Source organism: Sceloporus occidentalis, unplaced genomic scaffold (genome assembly GCF_023333645.1).
Source record: "Sceloporus occidentalis isolate IW3139 unplaced genomic scaffold, rSceOcc1.0.p SCAF_74, whole genome shotgun sequence".
NCBI classification, from domain to species: Eukaryota; Metazoa; Chordata; class Lepidosauria; order Squamata; family Phrynosomatidae; genus Sceloporus; species Sceloporus occidentalis.
Genome location: NW_028317054.1, coordinates 1,118,715 through 1,138,260, shown reverse-complemented (window position 1 = coordinate 1,138,260; position 19,546 = coordinate 1,118,715). Strand labels below are relative to the sequence as shown.

The 19,546-nt window shown below is 35.5% G+C and overlaps 1 protein-coding gene across 9 annotated transcripts in view; it reads left to right on the top strand.

The window, feature by feature from the left end:
* The window catches only part of LOC149285916 (sodium channel protein type 2 subunit alpha-like), a 43,752-nt gene extending 33,931 nt beyond the window's left edge, over positions 1-9,821 (top strand). For all 9 annotated transcript variants that reach the window (XM_089494635.1, XM_089494632.1, XM_089494627.1 and 6 more), the window contains exons 21-26: positions 4,780-5,061; positions 5,503-5,556; positions 5,954-6,089; positions 6,316-6,422; positions 8,088-8,358; positions 8,641-9,821. In XM_089494635.1, the coding sequence (XP_089350761.1) occupies positions 4,780-5,061; positions 5,503-5,556; positions 5,954-6,089; positions 6,316-6,422; positions 8,088-8,358; positions 8,641-9,821 (2,031 nt within the window). The remainder of the gene's footprint in view (positions 1-4,779; positions 5,062-5,502; positions 5,557-5,953; positions 6,090-6,315; positions 6,423-8,087; positions 8,359-8,640) is intronic.
* Positions 9,822-19,546: the final 9,725 nt, after the last annotated feature.

Below are 19,546 nucleotides of genomic sequence, written 5' to 3'. Positions count from 1 at the left end.
TTTTTTATTGAAATGTAAAGTAAACATGCAAGAATAAAAGAGTGGAAGAAACAATACCACACCCAAGTACTGAAAACGAACGCTTGTTCCCTTAAGTTGTCATTGTCTCTAAAAATCAGTTCAAAATGAGGCCCCAGTTTTAGGGCAAAATTATATAAAGGTGAAGGATTTCATCTTAACACTAATTTGTAATCATGCGTGAAAGTTAGAGCCCAAGTTTAAACATTGAACAACCATCTTCCCCATATGGAAAACAGTAAATCATGCACATCGTGAAATATTTCTGTTTAATAGACCCATTAATATAATAATAAAGCCTACAGGCTATAATGGAGTTTGTACTGTCATTAAATGCATGGATGCATTGTCAATATTCACCCTAACAATACTTTGAAGTAATGAAACATTTTACATGTTACAATATTGTCACTAAATAGGGAGTGTATAGTATACTTTTAGATTAATTCTGTTGACTGACACACAAGATTGTGTGTCATGGATGTATAATGAATGTGTATAAAACACACTCTTTTCTAAGTGTCCTCAAAATCTAGAAAAAAAATCTCATAGGTAAGATTTGACAGTAAATCTTTCAAAATTCCTTCTAAACTAAGTTTGAAAGAGTTAATGATTGAACAGTAACAATGTTTTTCCATAAATTGTAAATAGATGTGTCAGGTATATTAAAATCTCTTTAATGTCTGAGTTTATTTAGTCCATCTCCTAAAAAAAAATTTATAATAATAATAATAATAATAATATAGAATATAATATAGAAACATATTATAGAATATATATAGAAATATAGAACAATGGACTGGTGATCTCATGACAATATGTTGTGCATGAGTAGTATGGTAAAATGCCTTAGTAAATAATAATTTTCTTGTATTTTGTGGAATAAATATAATTATCGTGCAAACTCGTAAATATCTAGTTATAAATAATTATTTTATAACTATGGTACATAATTGGTTAATTTGCAAAAATTGAGTAGTAAATATTGTATGACATTGTATGGCCTAATTATAGTTATATTATTTATAGTTGAAAAAATGTAGTATATTATTAACATTAGCTTAATATAAAGCAATATAACACCAATGTAATGCCCAATGACATATCTACAATCTATTTCTATTCAACTCTTTCTTGTGTGTCAGTCTCAGAAAATAAAAACATGCAAAATCTCATTTTGTATGCAATAAATTCTACAAATTACCAGTGATTAGATTTCAGTTAACTATTAAAACATATAAAAACATTCAAGTTTTACAGTTGTTTTTAAACTATTTAAACAAGCTCTATGATTTACTTCCCTGATATTTTTTCACCATTTCTAGATTTAAATCCAACGAATAAAAACAACCCCAACTACTACAACGTAATAAATAAATTCCCTGCTTCCTTTATAAACCTCATTAACCTGGTAAAGATTGGGGTTGCCACTTATAGGTTTGGTATTTTTAGGTAAAAAAAATAAGTACACCGATTGAGTAAATCAAACTAATCTGAAGAAATATTTTATGAATGCATGCATTAATTTACAAGGAACACATAAGCTTGTTTCAACACACTGCTTGACTTTGAAAAAGAAACAGGACAACCCAACTTTAAAAAAATTAAAGTTGAACTGTCAGATATGCATGTCCACTTGAATGCTCTTTGACTTTTTGTATTTCAAACTTCCAGTCCAATTAAAATGAAATTTAATACATTGGTTCTGATATAAAAATATTCAATACCAGTAAAGACTGGTAATGTTAACAAATTGTAACAGTCTACCATAATCAGAAACTTGCCTCATTGCACATATATGTACTTCCACAACCCACACAGTGTCATACAAATCTTTGACTCTTCTTTTTTAATGTCCTTATAATATACACTCTACACACTAGTGTGTGTTTCCTGGTATGTTAGTGCTTTTGTGTGTGGTTATGTTGGTGTGTGTGTCTTTGAATGTTAGTTAATGATTGTGTTTGGGTATTTTCGTGTATGTGTATTAGTGTGTGGGGGTATGGTAGTGTAAGTGTATATGTGTGAGTGTCTGTGTGCATGTGTGTTAGTCTGAGTATCTGGTTCTGTTAGTGTGAGTGGTTGACGTGTTAGTGTCTAGATGTGTGTGCTAGTGTTGAATGTCTAGTTGTGTTAGTGTGAGTGTCTGGATGTGTGCGTTAGTGTCTAAGTCTGTTAGTGTGTGTGTCTGTGTGTTAGTGTGAGTGTCTGGATGTGTGCGTTAGTGTATAAGTCTGTGTATGTCCCTCCCGAAGCCAGGCTCTGGTGGCCATTTTTTTTAAATGTTACACTTTATAATACATTTTATTGTGTGTCTGCTCATTATATGGATGGACAAGATACAGAAACCCATTAAACTAGATTAACTTAAGTACATTAGGATATCTATGCATTAGGAATTCATTAACATTCATCAAATGTTTGCTACAACTGACCTGATCTCAGGCTTACCTTAGGGGTCCCCAGCACCTTCCCCTTGGGCCCCCTCACCCAAAATGAATTACTTGGTCTATGTAGTGATAGCAACTCATTTCAAACACTGCACCAGAATGACTATTAATAGATAATAGCCCTCAAAGTTTATAAAATGTCGGGGAGAACAAGTTTTCGAAGGTGCTCTACTTCCACAAGAAATCTGGAATGTCACTTAAAAAACGAAGTGTATCATGAAATCGTCCCTACCAGACGCAGAGGCTACGTATATTGCCTCAGCATTTAATATTTAAATAATTTTTGATATGAGAGATTTTCTTCCGTGGATCTTGCCCCTATATTAGCTATTTTCCAATATGGTTATACCCATGTAGATATGATGGTGCATCAACCAGGGACAAAAAAGAAAAACCTGGTATTGTTGAGAAAACCTCAACCAGTCCACTAAAATATGAGTTTTAGCTGAGTAACGGTCTGCCCTAGGGAGCAACTCTGCCCTCTCAAATACAAGTATTCTGAATACTCTGAATACTCTGAATACACGGAACAGAAAATACTAAGGTTCTCATATGTCTGTTACAAGGACTTCATCAGGGTAGATACAAGAAAATGCTAAAAAGGCCCCCACAAGAAAGGCTGACTTACATAATACCTAGTTAAGTCTTAAAAAGTTAATATTGATCCAACTTCAATTCACATTTAATGGAAATAAACGTCATTTATATCCCCAAGCTTTAGTGACATTATCATATTCTGTACTTGACCACAAGTTTTCCCAATAAAAGAAGTTGGAGCATGATTGCAGGGAATCTTTGGATTGTATATGGCCTTTCTATATGTGGTTTGTTGAGCAACGGGCCAACATTTCTTTAGTTTGAGTTTCAAGGCTTCCATAAAGACAGCATTTGCTTCTCAAACATGAGGACAACAAAGTCTTGTGAGAGCTGTCATTTTTTTTTCTTGCCTTGCAACACAAACCACTTTAATCGCAACTTGTTCAAACACAAATGAATTTTGAGATTTTCTTTACATTTCATTTAACTTAAGGCTGATGGTTTTATGAGCAGGATACCAGCAAGACTTTCTGTGATTTCCTCTCTTTAAAATACTTATCTCAAGAACTTGCATTGCCGCAGTAAGTACTTAATATCACCACTGTACACATTCCTCTTCATACCAAACACCTTTAATTATAGCCACCAGAAGACATGAACATGTCCCTACTTACATTTTTTGTACTAAAACATTAATATATTAAAATAAAATATTAGTGAACTTCATTTTCAATCTCATTGATGTACCATTTTCATTTAAAGTGCTTTCTAGCTGCTGCCTCTTTTACTGTACTATCACATTTGGTCATTTGATGTCCAACATGGACCGTGGCAGTAGAGAATCAAAAATATTCCACTACAAACAAGCTATCAATTTATTTCACATTTTCACCAAGACACAAGCAGGTTTAGTGCAATAAAAATAATACTAAAGCAAAATCATTTATTTCCAAAATAATACTTATTCATCCTCAAATTATGTCCAAGTTTATGATGTCCAGGTTCATGATGGCTTAAGACTGAAGTTTGAAATTAAGCATAATGCAATACATTACTAAATAACTTCTATTTACTAAGGACGTTTTCATGCATATAATGGAATGATAGTCTTAGTGAATACACCTTTACCGACTGCCTGGCTTTGATCACCATAAAAAAAGGCTATTAATTAAACCAATTGGGAATGATTCATGTCATGGTATTGCTTGCATTAGAGGGTGCCAGCATTTACAATTAAGTCATTGCATGTTTTTTTTTGTACCACATTCTCATTTTTCTATTCATCCTTCCATCATCATCTTTCCATACATCATCATTGTATGTTTTAGCAAATGGCCCATGTTTACCTAGTATGTTTAGATTATATTAGTTAATATTCAATTTTTCTTCTCTTTAGCATGCATAACTGCTCAGGTTTCACCATGCCTCTTGCAGGTTTTTCTTTTTTTTCCTTTTTGTTCCTGTTCTGTTTTTTTCATCTTTATGTTATTTATTATTTCCATTGATCCATAACTCGTTTGAGTGTAAGAAAGGTGTGCATCTCAGATACTGCTTGGCGATGTGCCATGCACAACCCTGACACTCAAATGTGAATTTAGAATAGGATAGTTTTAATGTTTTTTTTTTATTATACTTTATTTTTACTCTTTGCGCCTTTCATTCCGTGCAACGTTGTGTTCATTTCAATGTTTCATTTTTCACGTTCAACTATCTCACACCAATTGATACTAATATTTTTTCCCTTTTTTTATTTTTTTTTACTGTTTTGAATTAGGTGGTTGTGAATGCCCTAATAGGAGCTATTCCATCCATCATGAACGTGCTCCTGGTTTGTCTTATATTTTGGCTAATTTTTAGCATAATGGGAGTAAACCTGTTTGCTGGCAAATATGGTTACTGTGTAAACGTCACAGACGATGAACTATTTTCAACCTCTAAAGTCAACAACAAGAGCATGTGTATGGATCTAATAAGTAATAATGAGACGGTCCGATGGAAGAATGTTAAAGTGAACTTCGATAACGTTGGATTTGGATACCTTGCTTTGCTTCAAGTGGTAAGCTATATGGTTATATGTGTCTATATAATTTATCAGTTTAAATAGTCAAGATGATTATTTCTGCTAGATCTAGTGGGTGTCAGGGCTGTGGGCCAATTATGGTGGCATGTGGCTAGTCCCAAGTTTGTTATTTAGTATTTACAAAGCCTACTATTTGAAGGGTTTTGCCAATCAGAAAAATGTATTTGTTAGAAGTTATCATCATCATAAACTGCAAATCGAGTAAACCTTTGGGGACATTGGGTTAAGTAACTGTAAATTTAGTAAATTTAAAAATGCATAAAGTACATTTATTTGGTAGTCCAAAATTAGTAAAAATAGAAACAATTATGGATAGTTCTGGTTATCCAAGGTGAAAAAAATGCGTTGGAATGCATTGATTATACATTTTTTTTTTTTTTACAAAATTATACTTTTAATCAAACCCCTATCTCACAGGCAACATTTAAAGGATGGATGGACATCATGTATGCTGCAGTGGACTCAAGAAAGGTTTGTACATAACACTTTCAATGGAGATGGAAGTGAAGAGCACCGACTGCTTTAATCAGGTTGCTATATGCCGCTAGGATAGATGCGTTTGTTACTAAGGATACAGAATATATGTGTCTTAACATGTTAGCCAATACCCAGACAGCTTTTGCACTGTTTTAGTAAAAATTACATTATTTCATCATAAACATGACCTTGTACTTTAATGCTGTGACACATAGTTTATAGAGTCGTTTTGTAATATAATTTATATAACGCATTTCCAATCCAACAGGCAAATCTATCCTGTTTCACAAAAACATTCTGCAGTATGTAGCAATAGATCGATAAATAGATTGACTTTACTTTATAGAGCGATAGATGTAACATTCCTGACTCACGTTTTATTCATTTTCAGCAAGAAGAACAGCCTAAATATGAAGACAATATGTATATGTATCTTTACTTTGTTATTTTTATCATATTTGGATCATTTTTCACCTTAAACCTTTTTATTGGTGTCATCATTGACAACTTCAATCAACAAAAGAAAAAGATAAGTATTGAATAATGAAATTATTGTTTAAAGGATATTTATATAAGCGATATAATGTATGTTATAATCAGTACCAAGTAAGCACTTTTAAAGTTTCTACACAGAAAATTGAAATGAATATAATACTTTAACATTTTATTATTTGTCTCATGAAAATCTGTGAATCACCTGACTCAGCTTTATTGCAATCATTATTGTAACCAGTTTTGATTTTTTTCCCCTATAATTCGGAGGTCAAGACATCTTCATGACAGAAGAGCAAAAGAAATACTACAATGCTATGAAGAAGCTGGGATCTAAGAAACCGCAAAAGCCTGTTCCACGGCCCGAGGTACAGATTCCGTTTAAATCATTATGTTTAATACAGATAGATACAATATTCTTACAATAAATAATTCCAAAAATACAGAGTTGTGAGGCTGAAGCATGTGAATGTATATGTTGCTACGGTTAGTTATAAAACCATAAGACCAAGAATAGCCTGTAAAGTATGTAAAGTACACGTACTAACACTAATGTTACAAACTGTGTTAACTATTTTGGTAACTAGTTACATGGTACTGATAATGCTGTTTAATCAATATATGTACCAGGTGTTCCTGTAGGCTTAGTTTAACCAAAACATAGGTGCTGGGATAGCTGCACAACTCCAGTCCTTTGACGTGAGTTGTGGACTGGAGCCATGGTTTAGACCTAAAGAGAAGCAGAAACACCACTCATTCAACATACATTTTGGACAATAGTATGCTTTCATCTTTGTGAGAACAGTATTGGGAAGGCCCTATTCTATTTCAGCATGACTGTGCCTCAGCGCACAAAGCAAGGTCCATAAAGACATGGTTGGATGAGTTTGGTGTGGAAGAACTTGACCGGCCGCACAGAGCCCTGACCTCAACCCCATTGAACACCCTTGGGATGAACCGAGCCAGGCCTTCTCGTCCAACATCAGTGTCTGACCTCACAAATAATCTACTGGATGAATGGGCAAAAATTCCCACCAAAATACTCCACGATATTGTGGAAAGCCTTCCCAGAAGAGTGGAAGCTGTTATAGCTGCAAAGGGGAGACCAACTACACATTACTGTCTATGTATTCAGAATGTGATGTCACCAAAGCCCCTGTTGGTGTAATGGTCAAGCATCCCAATACATTTGTCTAAATATATATATATATATATATATATATATATACATATATTAGTGTGTTAGATATGAATTATATATATTTCATGTCTTGTTTATATACATTCATTTTCATGCCTTTTAACATCTGTTTACTATTGATCATTTAGGGTACACTTTGCAGTATTTGTTTTGACGTTAAATTGAACTCCCTTCTTTGCATCTTGGTTAACCATTTGAAGACCCAGGGTATTTCACTTCAGTGCTTTGCAAGTTACTATGGTACTCAAATAGTAATTTGTTTAACAAGACAGGATTTCACCTGCATATTTTGCTAAACACTCCCTTTAATACAGGATATTACATTTTTCACAAACAGAGGCAAACTATAAATAAATTTTATTTGTATAGTTTGCTAAAAAATACCAAACAGATGTCAGTATATAATGCATTATTTTTTAATATGTACATTTACACAGCCATTATGTAGGTATATATCATATAGCATAACATAATATTATCCAAACAGATAGTGGTGGTTATATACAAGCGTGATTCTAGTGAAAGGTCTAAAGGGTTATTGTGATTTGGAATAAAAAATATTTGTTGGATTCAATAAGTCCTACGGTTGCCATATTGGCCGTTTTTTGGGATACATTCATATTTTATTTTCATGAGTCTGACAGAGGTTATAATTTCACTTATTTTAATTTGTTTTGATACTTTAAGAGAAAAATTGTCATATTTGTATTATTAACAAATATTTAGTTTCCTATTAAAATGTAACTAATGTTACACTGAAAGAGCAGAGAGGCAGTGGGGTTTAATGCAATCAACTCTAAACTAAATTGTGCCTTAATGTTTTGCTTTTCAGAACAAATTCCAAGGTGCGGTCTTTGATTTTGTTTCCCAACAACCATTTGACATCACCATCATGGTTCTCATCTGTTTAAACATGGTAACGATGATGATTGAAACAGATGACCAGACTGATGACATGGAAAACTACTTGTACTGGATCAATGCAGTTTTCATTGTACTGTTTACTGGGGAGTGTATCCTCAAGCTGGTTTCCCTGCGTCATTATTACTTCACTATGGGTTGGAACATATTTGATTTTGTTGTCGTCATCCTCTCTATCGTAGGTATGTATATCGCCATGAATGTTTGCAAAAGTAAAATATTAAGTTGATTTGTTGTTTCCAAACAAGTCAACTCAAGCAACTCATATAAGGGTCCTATTTAAAATATAGTATAGGATAATCTTGTTTAGTGTGGTTTTTATTACACTATTGTGTGGCTTAATCTTAGTTTTAACCTGTAAGTTGTTACTTGATATCCACTTAGCAAAGAATGTATTATTTTTTACACAAATCCACATCAACATTTTTACATACATTTGTCCTTTGTCCATTTATTCTCTGCAGGAATGTTTCTAGCTGACCTTATTGAAAAATACTTTGTGTCACCTACCTTGTTCAGAGTTATAAGACTGGCCAGAATTGGTCGTATCCTCCGTCTTATTAAGGGAGCCAAAGGAATCCGTACTTTGTTGTTTGCATTGATGATGTCACTTCCTGCATTGTTCAACATTGGTTTATTACTTTTTCTTGTGATGTTCATTTACGCCATTTTCGGAATGTCCAACTTTGCCTACGTTAAGAAAGAAGCTGGAATCGATGATATGTTCAACTTTGAAACTTTTGGCAACAGTATGATCTGTTTGTTCCAAATTACAACATCTGCTGGGTGGGATGGGTTGTTGTCACCAATTCTTAATAGCGGGGCGCCAGACTGTGACCCAGAAGCTGAACACCCGGGAAGCTCTGTTAGAGGAGATTGTGGAAATCCATCAGTCGGGATCTTCTTTTTTGTCAGTTATATCATCATATCTTTCTTGGTCGTGGTAAACATGTATATTGCTGTTATTCTGGAAAACTTTAGTGTTGCTACAGAAGAAAGCGCAGAACCGCTTGGGGAGGATGACTTTGAAAGGTTCTATGAGGTTTGGGAAAAGTTTGATCCAAATGCATCTCAGTTTATACAATATAGTAAGCTGACTGATTTTGCAGATGCCCTCGATCCACCTCTCCGTATACCAAAACCAAACAAGGTGCAGCTAATTGCTATGGATCTTCCAATGGTAAGCGGTGACAGAATTCACTGCCTTGACATCTTGTTTGCCTTTACCAAACGTGTGTTGGGTGAAGGAGATGAAATGGATAACTTACGACAACCAATGGAAGAACGTTTCATGGCATCTAATCCTTCCAAAGTATCTTATGAGCCAATCACATCCACGTTACGTAGGAAACAAGAGGAATTGTCGGCCCTTATTATTCAACGCAGCTTCCGGAAATATCTTTTAAGGAAAACAATAAAACATGCTTCATTTATGTACAATCAGCAGAAAGGCAACGTCATGAAGAAAGACATGCTGAATGATAGAATAAATGGGAACTCAACAACAGAGAAAGCAGATTTCACACCTTCAACGACATCTCCTCCATCTTATGACAGTGTTACAAAACCAGATAAGGAAAAGCATGAAAAAGACAAAGTAGAGAAGGAAGTCCGGGGCAAAGACGTCAGAGAGCATAAAAAATAAATTCTGTGGCAATCTGTTTACAGCCTGTGAACATTTTTATTATGTCACCAGGACTCATTTCAGAGATTTATGCCAAACTGACAGTTCTTATAACTATGTATGTATGGTCAGTGCCTACAAAAAAAGACAGTGACCCCCTGTCAGGAAGTGACTTCATGGATCTTAGCATCTTTGACTGGAGGCTACTGTTTTAACTACTTCGGCTGGCAATGCATTGTATACCAATGTGTTGTTGGCAACTGCAGAATTAAAGGGTATCTCCCAGCTGACACTGCTATAGAGGATATTCAAATTGGCTACTTAAATGGTATGAGATGGGGACCATTTTCTGGGACGCAAACCTGTATTTTTTATTTACTTTTTGTGTGTGCGTGTTGAACACTTTAGTAAAATACTTGTATTCACTGTTTGCATTTCAACTGCCATATTTGCCATATGTTTACAGATTATATGTTTATGGATTCATCATTTTTTTGAATTCATAGGTTCTCTACTATTATATGCGACTATTTTTGTAAGTGGGTTTTATGTTGGGTTGGGGCTGTTACACCTTTAAAGGTATGAGGACCAGGTGTTCTACGGTATCTTTCTCTATAACATATATGAATAAACCTGATTGCATGAAAGCATGCTAGACTCATAGGTCATGCATGATAAATTAACATAGAGCTACAGAAAAAAAACTAGACATTATCATGTGACACTAAATGTTGAGGTGCTTAACTGTTCATGCTGTGTCACATAAACAAAAAAGTTAATATGTGCCTGTAAGGTCCCATAACGTACACATCAAAGGCCACGTCTTGGCTCCTGGAAACCTCATTTCAGTGCCTAGAAAATGAGTTGGTTGACCTGTATCTAATGAGCTGTCATGGGCTGAAGACGATGGCTTCAACAACACCGGAAGAGACTCAGATTGACCAACTCTGGCCAAGTGGCACAGCTTTCATCATCGTGTAAAATAAAGGTGTCCAATAGCACATGATCTGATCAAATAAAAAATTTGCAAAGCTTCTACCCTTCATTGTTTTTGGTCATCTTCAGCTGTCAGCAAGGTTGACATTGTACAAGTTAATGGAAATGCCTATGTTACGGTATGTAAATAGTTATTTTAACCTGTGGTGGATCTTTGAGCAAAAGAATAATGACTTAGGCACAATATTTATTGCATCAAATATGTACCACAATATGTGTAGTTTGCAAGCTTTTGGAAAATTATAGAAATATTCTGTACCAATATAAATAGTTTGAAAGTTATCACAGATGCATGTTTATATTGCCTGGACTAAATATATGATGTTTTGTTTTTTTTGGTTGGTGGTGCTTTTTTTTCCACTGTCCAGCAGCCTAATATGGAAAGCCATATACCAATGGTAAAGTAGGATGAAACTGTTCAAGAAGACCTCACTTATTTGGTATTAACCCCTACACTGCATCACAGGGAGTTGGGGGATCCCCACCCCTGGCAGGGAAGGAGTTAAATAATAGTTTGCAGCTATAAATATTTATATATGTATTGTTCACATTTTGTGTTTTTTTTGTCTTTATGTTTCTTTGTTTTATGTTGCAAATCGCTTTAAAGTATACAGAGTTTTTAAATGATATAAATATTGTAAATATTCATTTAATTTTTATTTTTCAGCATTTTTGTACATAAAGAGATGAGATGAATTTTAACTTCAGGGTTACTGTTGTGGTCACTTTTGTTACTACCCATGCAAAGCACTAATTAATTTGAGACCTTTACAAATAAAAGGTGAAATAAGAGAATTGTAAATGTCCTATTTTATTATTAGTCTCTTTCTAACATGCTGAACGTGGATAGAAATACATAAAAGTGGGACCACAGCTCACGTGTATTAAATAAGTATAGGAACAGCAGGGGAAAAATAAATACGAAGACAGAATTCATGAACACTGCCTGAATCAGGGGGTCTTAACTTTTTCATACCAGGGGCACCTAAAACCAAATTGTTTCTGGATAAACCACAATTGAAAAAGTTACAAATATTTGTTCATTTTGCATTATCCTTTCTGTAGTCCGAATGAATCATCCCATCTTTGTTGGTTCATGCTACACAGGAATGTTTTAGCTCTTTTGTAGGAATCACTAACCTAAGTTTCTTACAGATGGACCTGACTTTGCTCACCACGTCATCTCAGTTATGTTCTGTTTTGGATACATGCACAAGTTCGATGTAGATTAATTTGCTTTCCAAGACTAATGCCTTGTAGTGTACTGTGAATTGCATGCAGGAAAATGCTATTACCTAAAATACAGCTGACTACATTACAAACAAGCCAAAAGAATAAAGATTACCTTTTGTATTGTATTCATGTAGTTTGGCTCTGTGTGTTTCTTTTCCATATGTAGTCATTTTAAGTCAAACCTAAATATAATTAGAAAGGTGGCAAAGGAAGTATTTTGACTGGTTAAATTATATTATGGATAATACAATAAGATAATTGAAACATGCATGGGATAAGCATATGGCTATTCTGGATCTAAGACGAGACCATGGACCGATTAAGGTCAGAGTCTCCACATGGACAGACTGGATGAGTCAAATTGTTCTTATCTGCCACCAGATTCTATGTTTCTATAATTGCACTGCTGTTATTGACCATCCAGTGATTAGGTTCTACGTTATATACGTGGTTAAAAAGGACACAAACATTCTAAGTAATCCAAAATTGCAAGGAAAAATGTATATATGTACCCCTGAACATAAATCCATTTGTTTGTCACTATCTCCATAGGCAGAGCAGTCCAGAGGTCTACAGTCCATATATTAAAGAACCATGGCTGTTCTTAATAAGCAGCCTTTTTGTTATCTGCTAAGTTGTGGTGTGAATATTTTCCCTTTAAGTGCCTTGTACAGACCTCAAATGTTTTTGCACATTTTGAGGTCAACCTTTAGGCTGTGCTTTTTTTTGATTAATAAGGCCCAATTTAAAAACATCATTCCTACGAACTGTTGCCCAAAAATAAACTGCATCATTTAAATGATTCCTAATTAATGATTATTATACAGGCATAATTACATTTTCAGATCCTGCATTGATAACCTACATCCCTCATGGGTCACTTTATCATTTCTGATCATGAGTTGCTTATGAAGGGAATAAATCTTCCTTGGACCATTCCTGAGAGTAACGCCCTGACACAACGTAGCAGACCTCAAGTATGTTAAGCAAATAATACTTAGCAGAAATGTAATTTCATGATTTCCTTTGAATGTTTAATTCAACTTTAAAGAAGCTTTATCAGATATTAGTTATCTCACATGGTAAATAACTGTTCCTAGTTAATAAACGGCTTGAGACATTCAGCAGTACTAGTAATGTTGTTTCTAATGCTGCATTAAAAGCAGTTTATGGGAAAAGGCAGATGACAAATTACATTTGCCGAGTTGATTGCACAAAGTTCTGCTTAGAATCTTGCATTGGATTGTCCAGAATATGTTATTTCCAATACTAACTGCATTTGTCCTGTCACTAGTTTCTGTGAGGATTGCGATTTCATATTTATATTCATATCCCTTGAATTTATGTATTGTATTAAGCGCTGCGTAAACTGTTGGCGCTATATAAATAAAAGATAATAATAATAATAATAATATATGCTACAACTTGACCCTGGATTGGTATTCTATACATATAAATTATTTTTAGTCTGCATTACTACGATAAATCTGACACTTGATCCTTTTTTACCACCGGGTATAAAGCTGCTTTGTAATGATGTCGTTGTGGCCTGGTTACCAATATATGTCTAATTTTACCTGCGAGGATAATTATGGAATATCTGAAGAATAATTTGTATGGCACAGGGTTTGTAATTGCACAAGTGGTTTGGGGCACAAGCTCCACTCGGTCTTCTTTTAAGAGATGTATATGGTGCCGGCCAGGGTAGTCTTCAATATTTTTGCATGGAGGTACTGCATCTGTAATGTAAGCATAGTCCTCCTTTCACATTTTGGGGATTTTGACTATGTGAAAATTGGCTTTTGAAAACTATTTGCTAATAGCTTAGCGCATGTGGATCTGGTTTCCTGAAACATTTGAAAGCAGCCTAGGCTAATGAATTATAGAGGATGGGTTATTGGCATAAGTGATATATTGACTGAGAGTGCGGAGAAATGCTGAAAGACAAATATCTGGCTACATTCAGAGTCACGTGATTGGGATATGATGTCAAACTATGCTAATGTTTAACTGCGTGTTCCATTTAAGATACAGTACTGTGCAAAAGTTTTAGGCATGTGTGAATAAATGCTTTTCATCAAATGCAAAGCAAGTGAACAGAAGAAAAAAAAAAAAATCAATATTTTCTGTTTTATTTTCTTCCTTTTCTGTCTATCACCTCCTTTCTAAACATGCTGTTTAGTACTCATAGTGAAACCAATTTGTGCTGAGCTCAGCAAAGTATTTACCTTTGGTGACGTCCTCCAAGGCCGCCATCTTAACTGCATTGAAAAACACTGTGGGCCTTTGAAGACATTAAAAGCCAGGATATGACATCATATCCCAGCACTCCCTGTCTTTAAGGCGCACAACACCTTTAAATGCAGTCTATGGAGGCTGTGTTGAGCTGACACAGCCATCATAGTGTAAATGGACCAGTTGGGGAGATCAGAGATTTCCTCTGTAAGTGGTCATTGAACATCAGCACATTGGGGCACCTGACCACTCAAAACAGCGTTCTGCTCCCAGTTTTACATCAGGGGACTACCTGGACCACCTACCCTAGACCAGGATAAGTCACTGGCTTAGCTCCCACTGAAATAAATGTAAAAGTAGGGACAGCCAATTGCATCTATCCAATTGCAGGCTGAACATTGCTATAAAATTAACATACATGAGATTGGCTGCCACTATTCTATTGATTTCAATGGACACTGAGCTCACGTTGACCTTGGCAGAAGAAGAGAACTTGAGCAGGAAGAAGTTTAATTGTCTAACTCCAATGACCAAGGAATGCACAGACTAATTTGCATGCCTATCGATAAAATGGAGTCCATGCAAAAAATTCAATTTTGGGGGACAAGGTTGTCCAATTATCTGTAGATCATCAACCTCTGATGATAATAAGCACTAAAGGTTCTGCTATTTGTACTAATATTAAAACCTATATTGTTTTAGAGTTCCTAGTGTATTGATTCAGTTGTGAGATTTTTCATCTCATCGTAGCTCATCCACTGTTTAGTGAATAAACCCCGCTGCAATTTCACTTATAATAGTAATTAGCCTAAAAAGCTTTCATGACTTGTAAAAAATTGATTGGTTTCCCAATCAATATGCTTCCTATGCATCATTGAAAAAGAATCCTTATGGTTTGCTGTTGTGTTTTAGCCATAGGTTGTAAGTATAATAAAACTGAAAAAACTGCCCTAACTGAATGGCTAAATGGCTAGATTCCCTTTTTAACTAAAGATACATGAGCAAAATACACTATATTAATCAGACATTCCCTTATAACACTTTTCTATAGTGATGCTGTATTTATCAGGACATTCTGAATGCACGGAAGTATTTTATAAAGAAAAATTATATTTTGGGTTGAGAACTCACTCCTGCATTAGATTGCAGTAACTCTGGAAAAAAAGTCTTACTTATGGATCCATCCACTAAGTGGTCAGTAAAGTAAATGGTTAATCTGTTTGACCAGATTCCATTCACATTCAGAGCTGGGGATGGGGCTATATTGAGTGACTACACCCCACAGATTAATTTAATTACCCCTTCTCCCCAACATGAATGGGGTAGGGAAAGAGTGGGGAGTGATTGTGAATTTAGCTTTAATCTGTTTTATTCATGAAGAATTTAGAAAACATTGAATAAACATGTAAATTAATGCTTGGAATAGGCAATATATATGTGGGTTACTTGCATCCAATACATGTTTTTGCACCTCCATGAAAAACCCGCAGGTCTACAAATAATGTTAGCTGTCTACATTTATATATAAAAGGGAAACAGTGATTGTCCAGTTTCTACTACTCAACTTGTCTAAGACAAAACAAGAATATTGCTAATTCAGGGATTCTTACTTGAGTGCCTCATTGTACTTGTCCTGACCTGAATGCAGTACCCTGGGGATAAGTGTTAAGGCAAGCGTCTAGTCATTAATAAAATCCATTTAGCTACTTTGGACTATTGAAAGGCAGTAAATGATTTATTACATAGGAAACATGGAGACAGTCTGCAGTATTTAAAACAAAATCTACAAAAATTTCATTTGGATTTCGATGTGTATATTGTTATTTTTACGATGTCAAAAAATAGAGTATTGCAGAGTATGCGGTGATACCTTTTTTATTGGACTAACATAATATTAAAAAGACAAGCTTTCGAGAGTTATCCTCCCTTCATCAGGTCCGAAGCAATACTAATCAACATGATAGAGGTTACAACTTTAAAACAAGTGATGGTATAAGAGAAGGGGGGGGTTGAGTGGGGTGTCGTAAATAATAGGTCTGGAGGTGAGAAATGCAGAGAGGTGGAGAGATAACCCAGGGACAGAACAAATAAACTTAGGGAACCAATAACCACAGTAAAACATCAAAGATAACAGCAATTAGACATTGGATGTTTAGATGAAGTTCATATGAAGTTCTGGTAGTGTGTAAGGAAGCCAGAATCCACATTAAGTCCCTCTTTTATGGTGTTAAAATGTGTAATCATTTTCATCTCAAATGTTTTTCTTTCCTGAGAGTCTCTGAAATTTCCTTTGAGTACTTTAATTTTTAGGTTTTGGATGGAGTGATTGTTCTGTGTGAAACGATGTCCTACCGGGGTGCAATATTTTTCTTCCTCATGGTTTTTGATGGAGCTTCGGTGCAGGTTCATTCTAAGGTGCATTTTAAGCTCCGTTTCTCCAATGTAGCACCCTTTGTCACATGCAGAGCATTGTATCATGTACACCACGTTTGCCGATGTAGTAAGAATCTTTGATGATGTATGTTTTGTTGTCTGAAACAAATATTAACCATTAGCAGGCAGGCACAGTAAACAGGATTGTAATTACATGTAAAGTCGTTTTAGCCTTAAATGCTATAGACAACCAATTATCCCATTATTATTTTTTTTACAATAAATGAGGGGCAAAGGTTAAGGAAGATTACGGTTAAACATATGTGAAAAGAATAGGGCTATAATCTGGAGGCATATTGGAAGGGTGGTTGTATATAGGGGACTCTGAATACTATTTTGAATCACTATGGAAAGTATAAAAAAAACCAAAAAAGACCTCCTTTACACAAATGTTCAATTCATGTATTCCCTATAATATCACCGCGTCCACTTTTTTCCTGTCTAAAAATGGTGTCTAATATCCCTTAGTCCCTTATGGAAAACATAGTAAGAAATACCCTATTGATTTTAATCATGCAGACATTTTAACGTTTCGGTCAATTACTGTAGACAATCCTCTTTGTTTTTAGTCTACCTTCATACACTGCGTGACGTATGCATGGGTTCACTGAAAAGTGTCACGTACTCACATTATCGTTTTGCCTGTGGTGCCAATACGGCAATTCTCATATTTTCTAGTGAAACACAGGTATTTAGACCCAGAACAACCCTCCCCTACCACATTAGGCCAGCACCCCCTTGGCCACATAACCAGGGGCAGATCACCCTATTGGGCAATAAGGCTGCCTGGTACACCACTGCTTCAAGGACAGGTTGGGGAGACTTTGTAACCTGCCAGTGTACACCGTAGAGCACTGTGCCTAGCCTGCACAGCCTCCATAGTGAACTTAGCCTTTGCTGGGACACCATATCCCAGGATCAGCCTAGTGGAGGTAAGAGGTGGGGTAGCTGGGGCATGGCCAAGGCCTAGGGCAGTGCTCAACCAGGGTCAGTCAATGGGCACCCTATATTTCATTTGTACAAAGCAGGGGGGTTATGTACGTGCTTAATAAAGAATGGATAATAATAATATACAGAACTTGTGTATGAGACTAACTGATACGTGTGGTGCTACCTTTTTACATTAAGCAGAAAATGCTAATGATACAATAATGATCCTTTCCCTTTAACGTGTTCAATAAAGACACTTCTCACTTGTTACATAGTATCTTGTTAAAGGAATTCTCCTATCTTCAGAAAAAAAGCTATATAAAGCATGCTGTGTCAGGTCTCTGTACTCCTTCCAACAGCATCTACAGTGGGGGATGGGCTTATTTCAGCGTTTTATTCTCTTTTTGCTGTTTTATTCCCTTTTTGACGTTTTATTGCCTTTTTGCCGAACTAGATTTAAGCAATATTTATATTTATCTTGTAAACATATGTAGTTTATTGCAAATTATATGCAGAATAACCCAGGCGTCAAACGAACGAGAGAAGATTGAATTGTACTGCAGCAGCCAAGTAAACTGCGACATATTACAGTATCCCAGAAGGAGGGTAAGACAGCGAGGAGAGCTCATTTAAAAACCCACACCATCTCTCCAATGCAGTCTGATGCAAGCACGGAGAAGCACACCATCAACAATTTATAATGTTGCAGAACACACTCCGCATTTTATGCTGCTATACTATTTTTTTTCATTCCCCTCCCTGCAGCTATAAACTGCTTCATACATTTATATGATATGTATCTGCGTCTGCATATGCTATAATACTTAATAATATGTAGATGTAATTATTATAATTAGTTTTTAATCACCAGTTATTTAAAATGATCATTATGGAATAAGGCACATAAAAACCTATAGTTCTTTACATCCATGTTTAACATGCCCAGCGCTGGCTGGAGCTAATATCACATCCAATGTCTGGCTGTGCCCAATTTGTCACGAGTGGCGCTAGCTGAAGTCGAGTTGGCTCAAGGTCCTTCTTTTTTTTATTGTCTTGGTCTAAAGATCAAACAGACGCATGTGGGCCTCGTTTGGCTGCCATTTTAGTTGGTCAGTGTCTCGTTATTAACTGACTTGCCCATTTCTGCAATTGTTTTGGCCAACTAAGACCCCAACATCAATCCTTGGGCTATAACTGCATCCAGCCAGTATTTAAGAGTGAAAAGAAGTGCAGTTCGGCAAAATTATCCAAATGTAGTGTGGTTTGGTAACCGCCCTGTCTACACTATCTCAGTCAATTTCTGTCCACCCAGCACCATGTTTTATCCATTGTTACTCTCCATTCTTTCCAATGCCGTGCCAATACTGCCACTCATTAGATGGTGACCAAGGGCATTCTGTAGTCTTTGGAGTTGATGTATAAAGAGAAATTCTGGTGAAAAGTGATTTGCGTGATGCGATCACCATGGAAACCAATATGATGCTCATGCTGACTTACCACTTTTATCACCCAAAGAGAAATGTATATTTTAGTGTATATTTCACGTTTGCTTTGTGACCAGAGAGTGGTTATATCCAAAATAGATGGGTACAGTGACCAAGCTCATTCCTTCACCTCTAGACAAAAGAAAAAGAAAGGAATAATGTTACCCTCAACTACTGGTCCACATATCTTCAATCGATATTCTTATTGCATAAAAAACACAACTGTTTATTGTGCCTATTACTGTAAGCAGAGGGTAATGACATATGTGATATTTGTAATGCTGAATGCAATAAACCCGAGCAAGAGTAATACGAGCCAAAGAGCCTTTTACTGGTCATTTGAACCTACACATGAGAGAAAATATTGCATTAGCGTTGCCTTTTGGAGAAGCATTGTCCAAGAAAACCCATCATCCTTCTTCCAAATACTGTTTA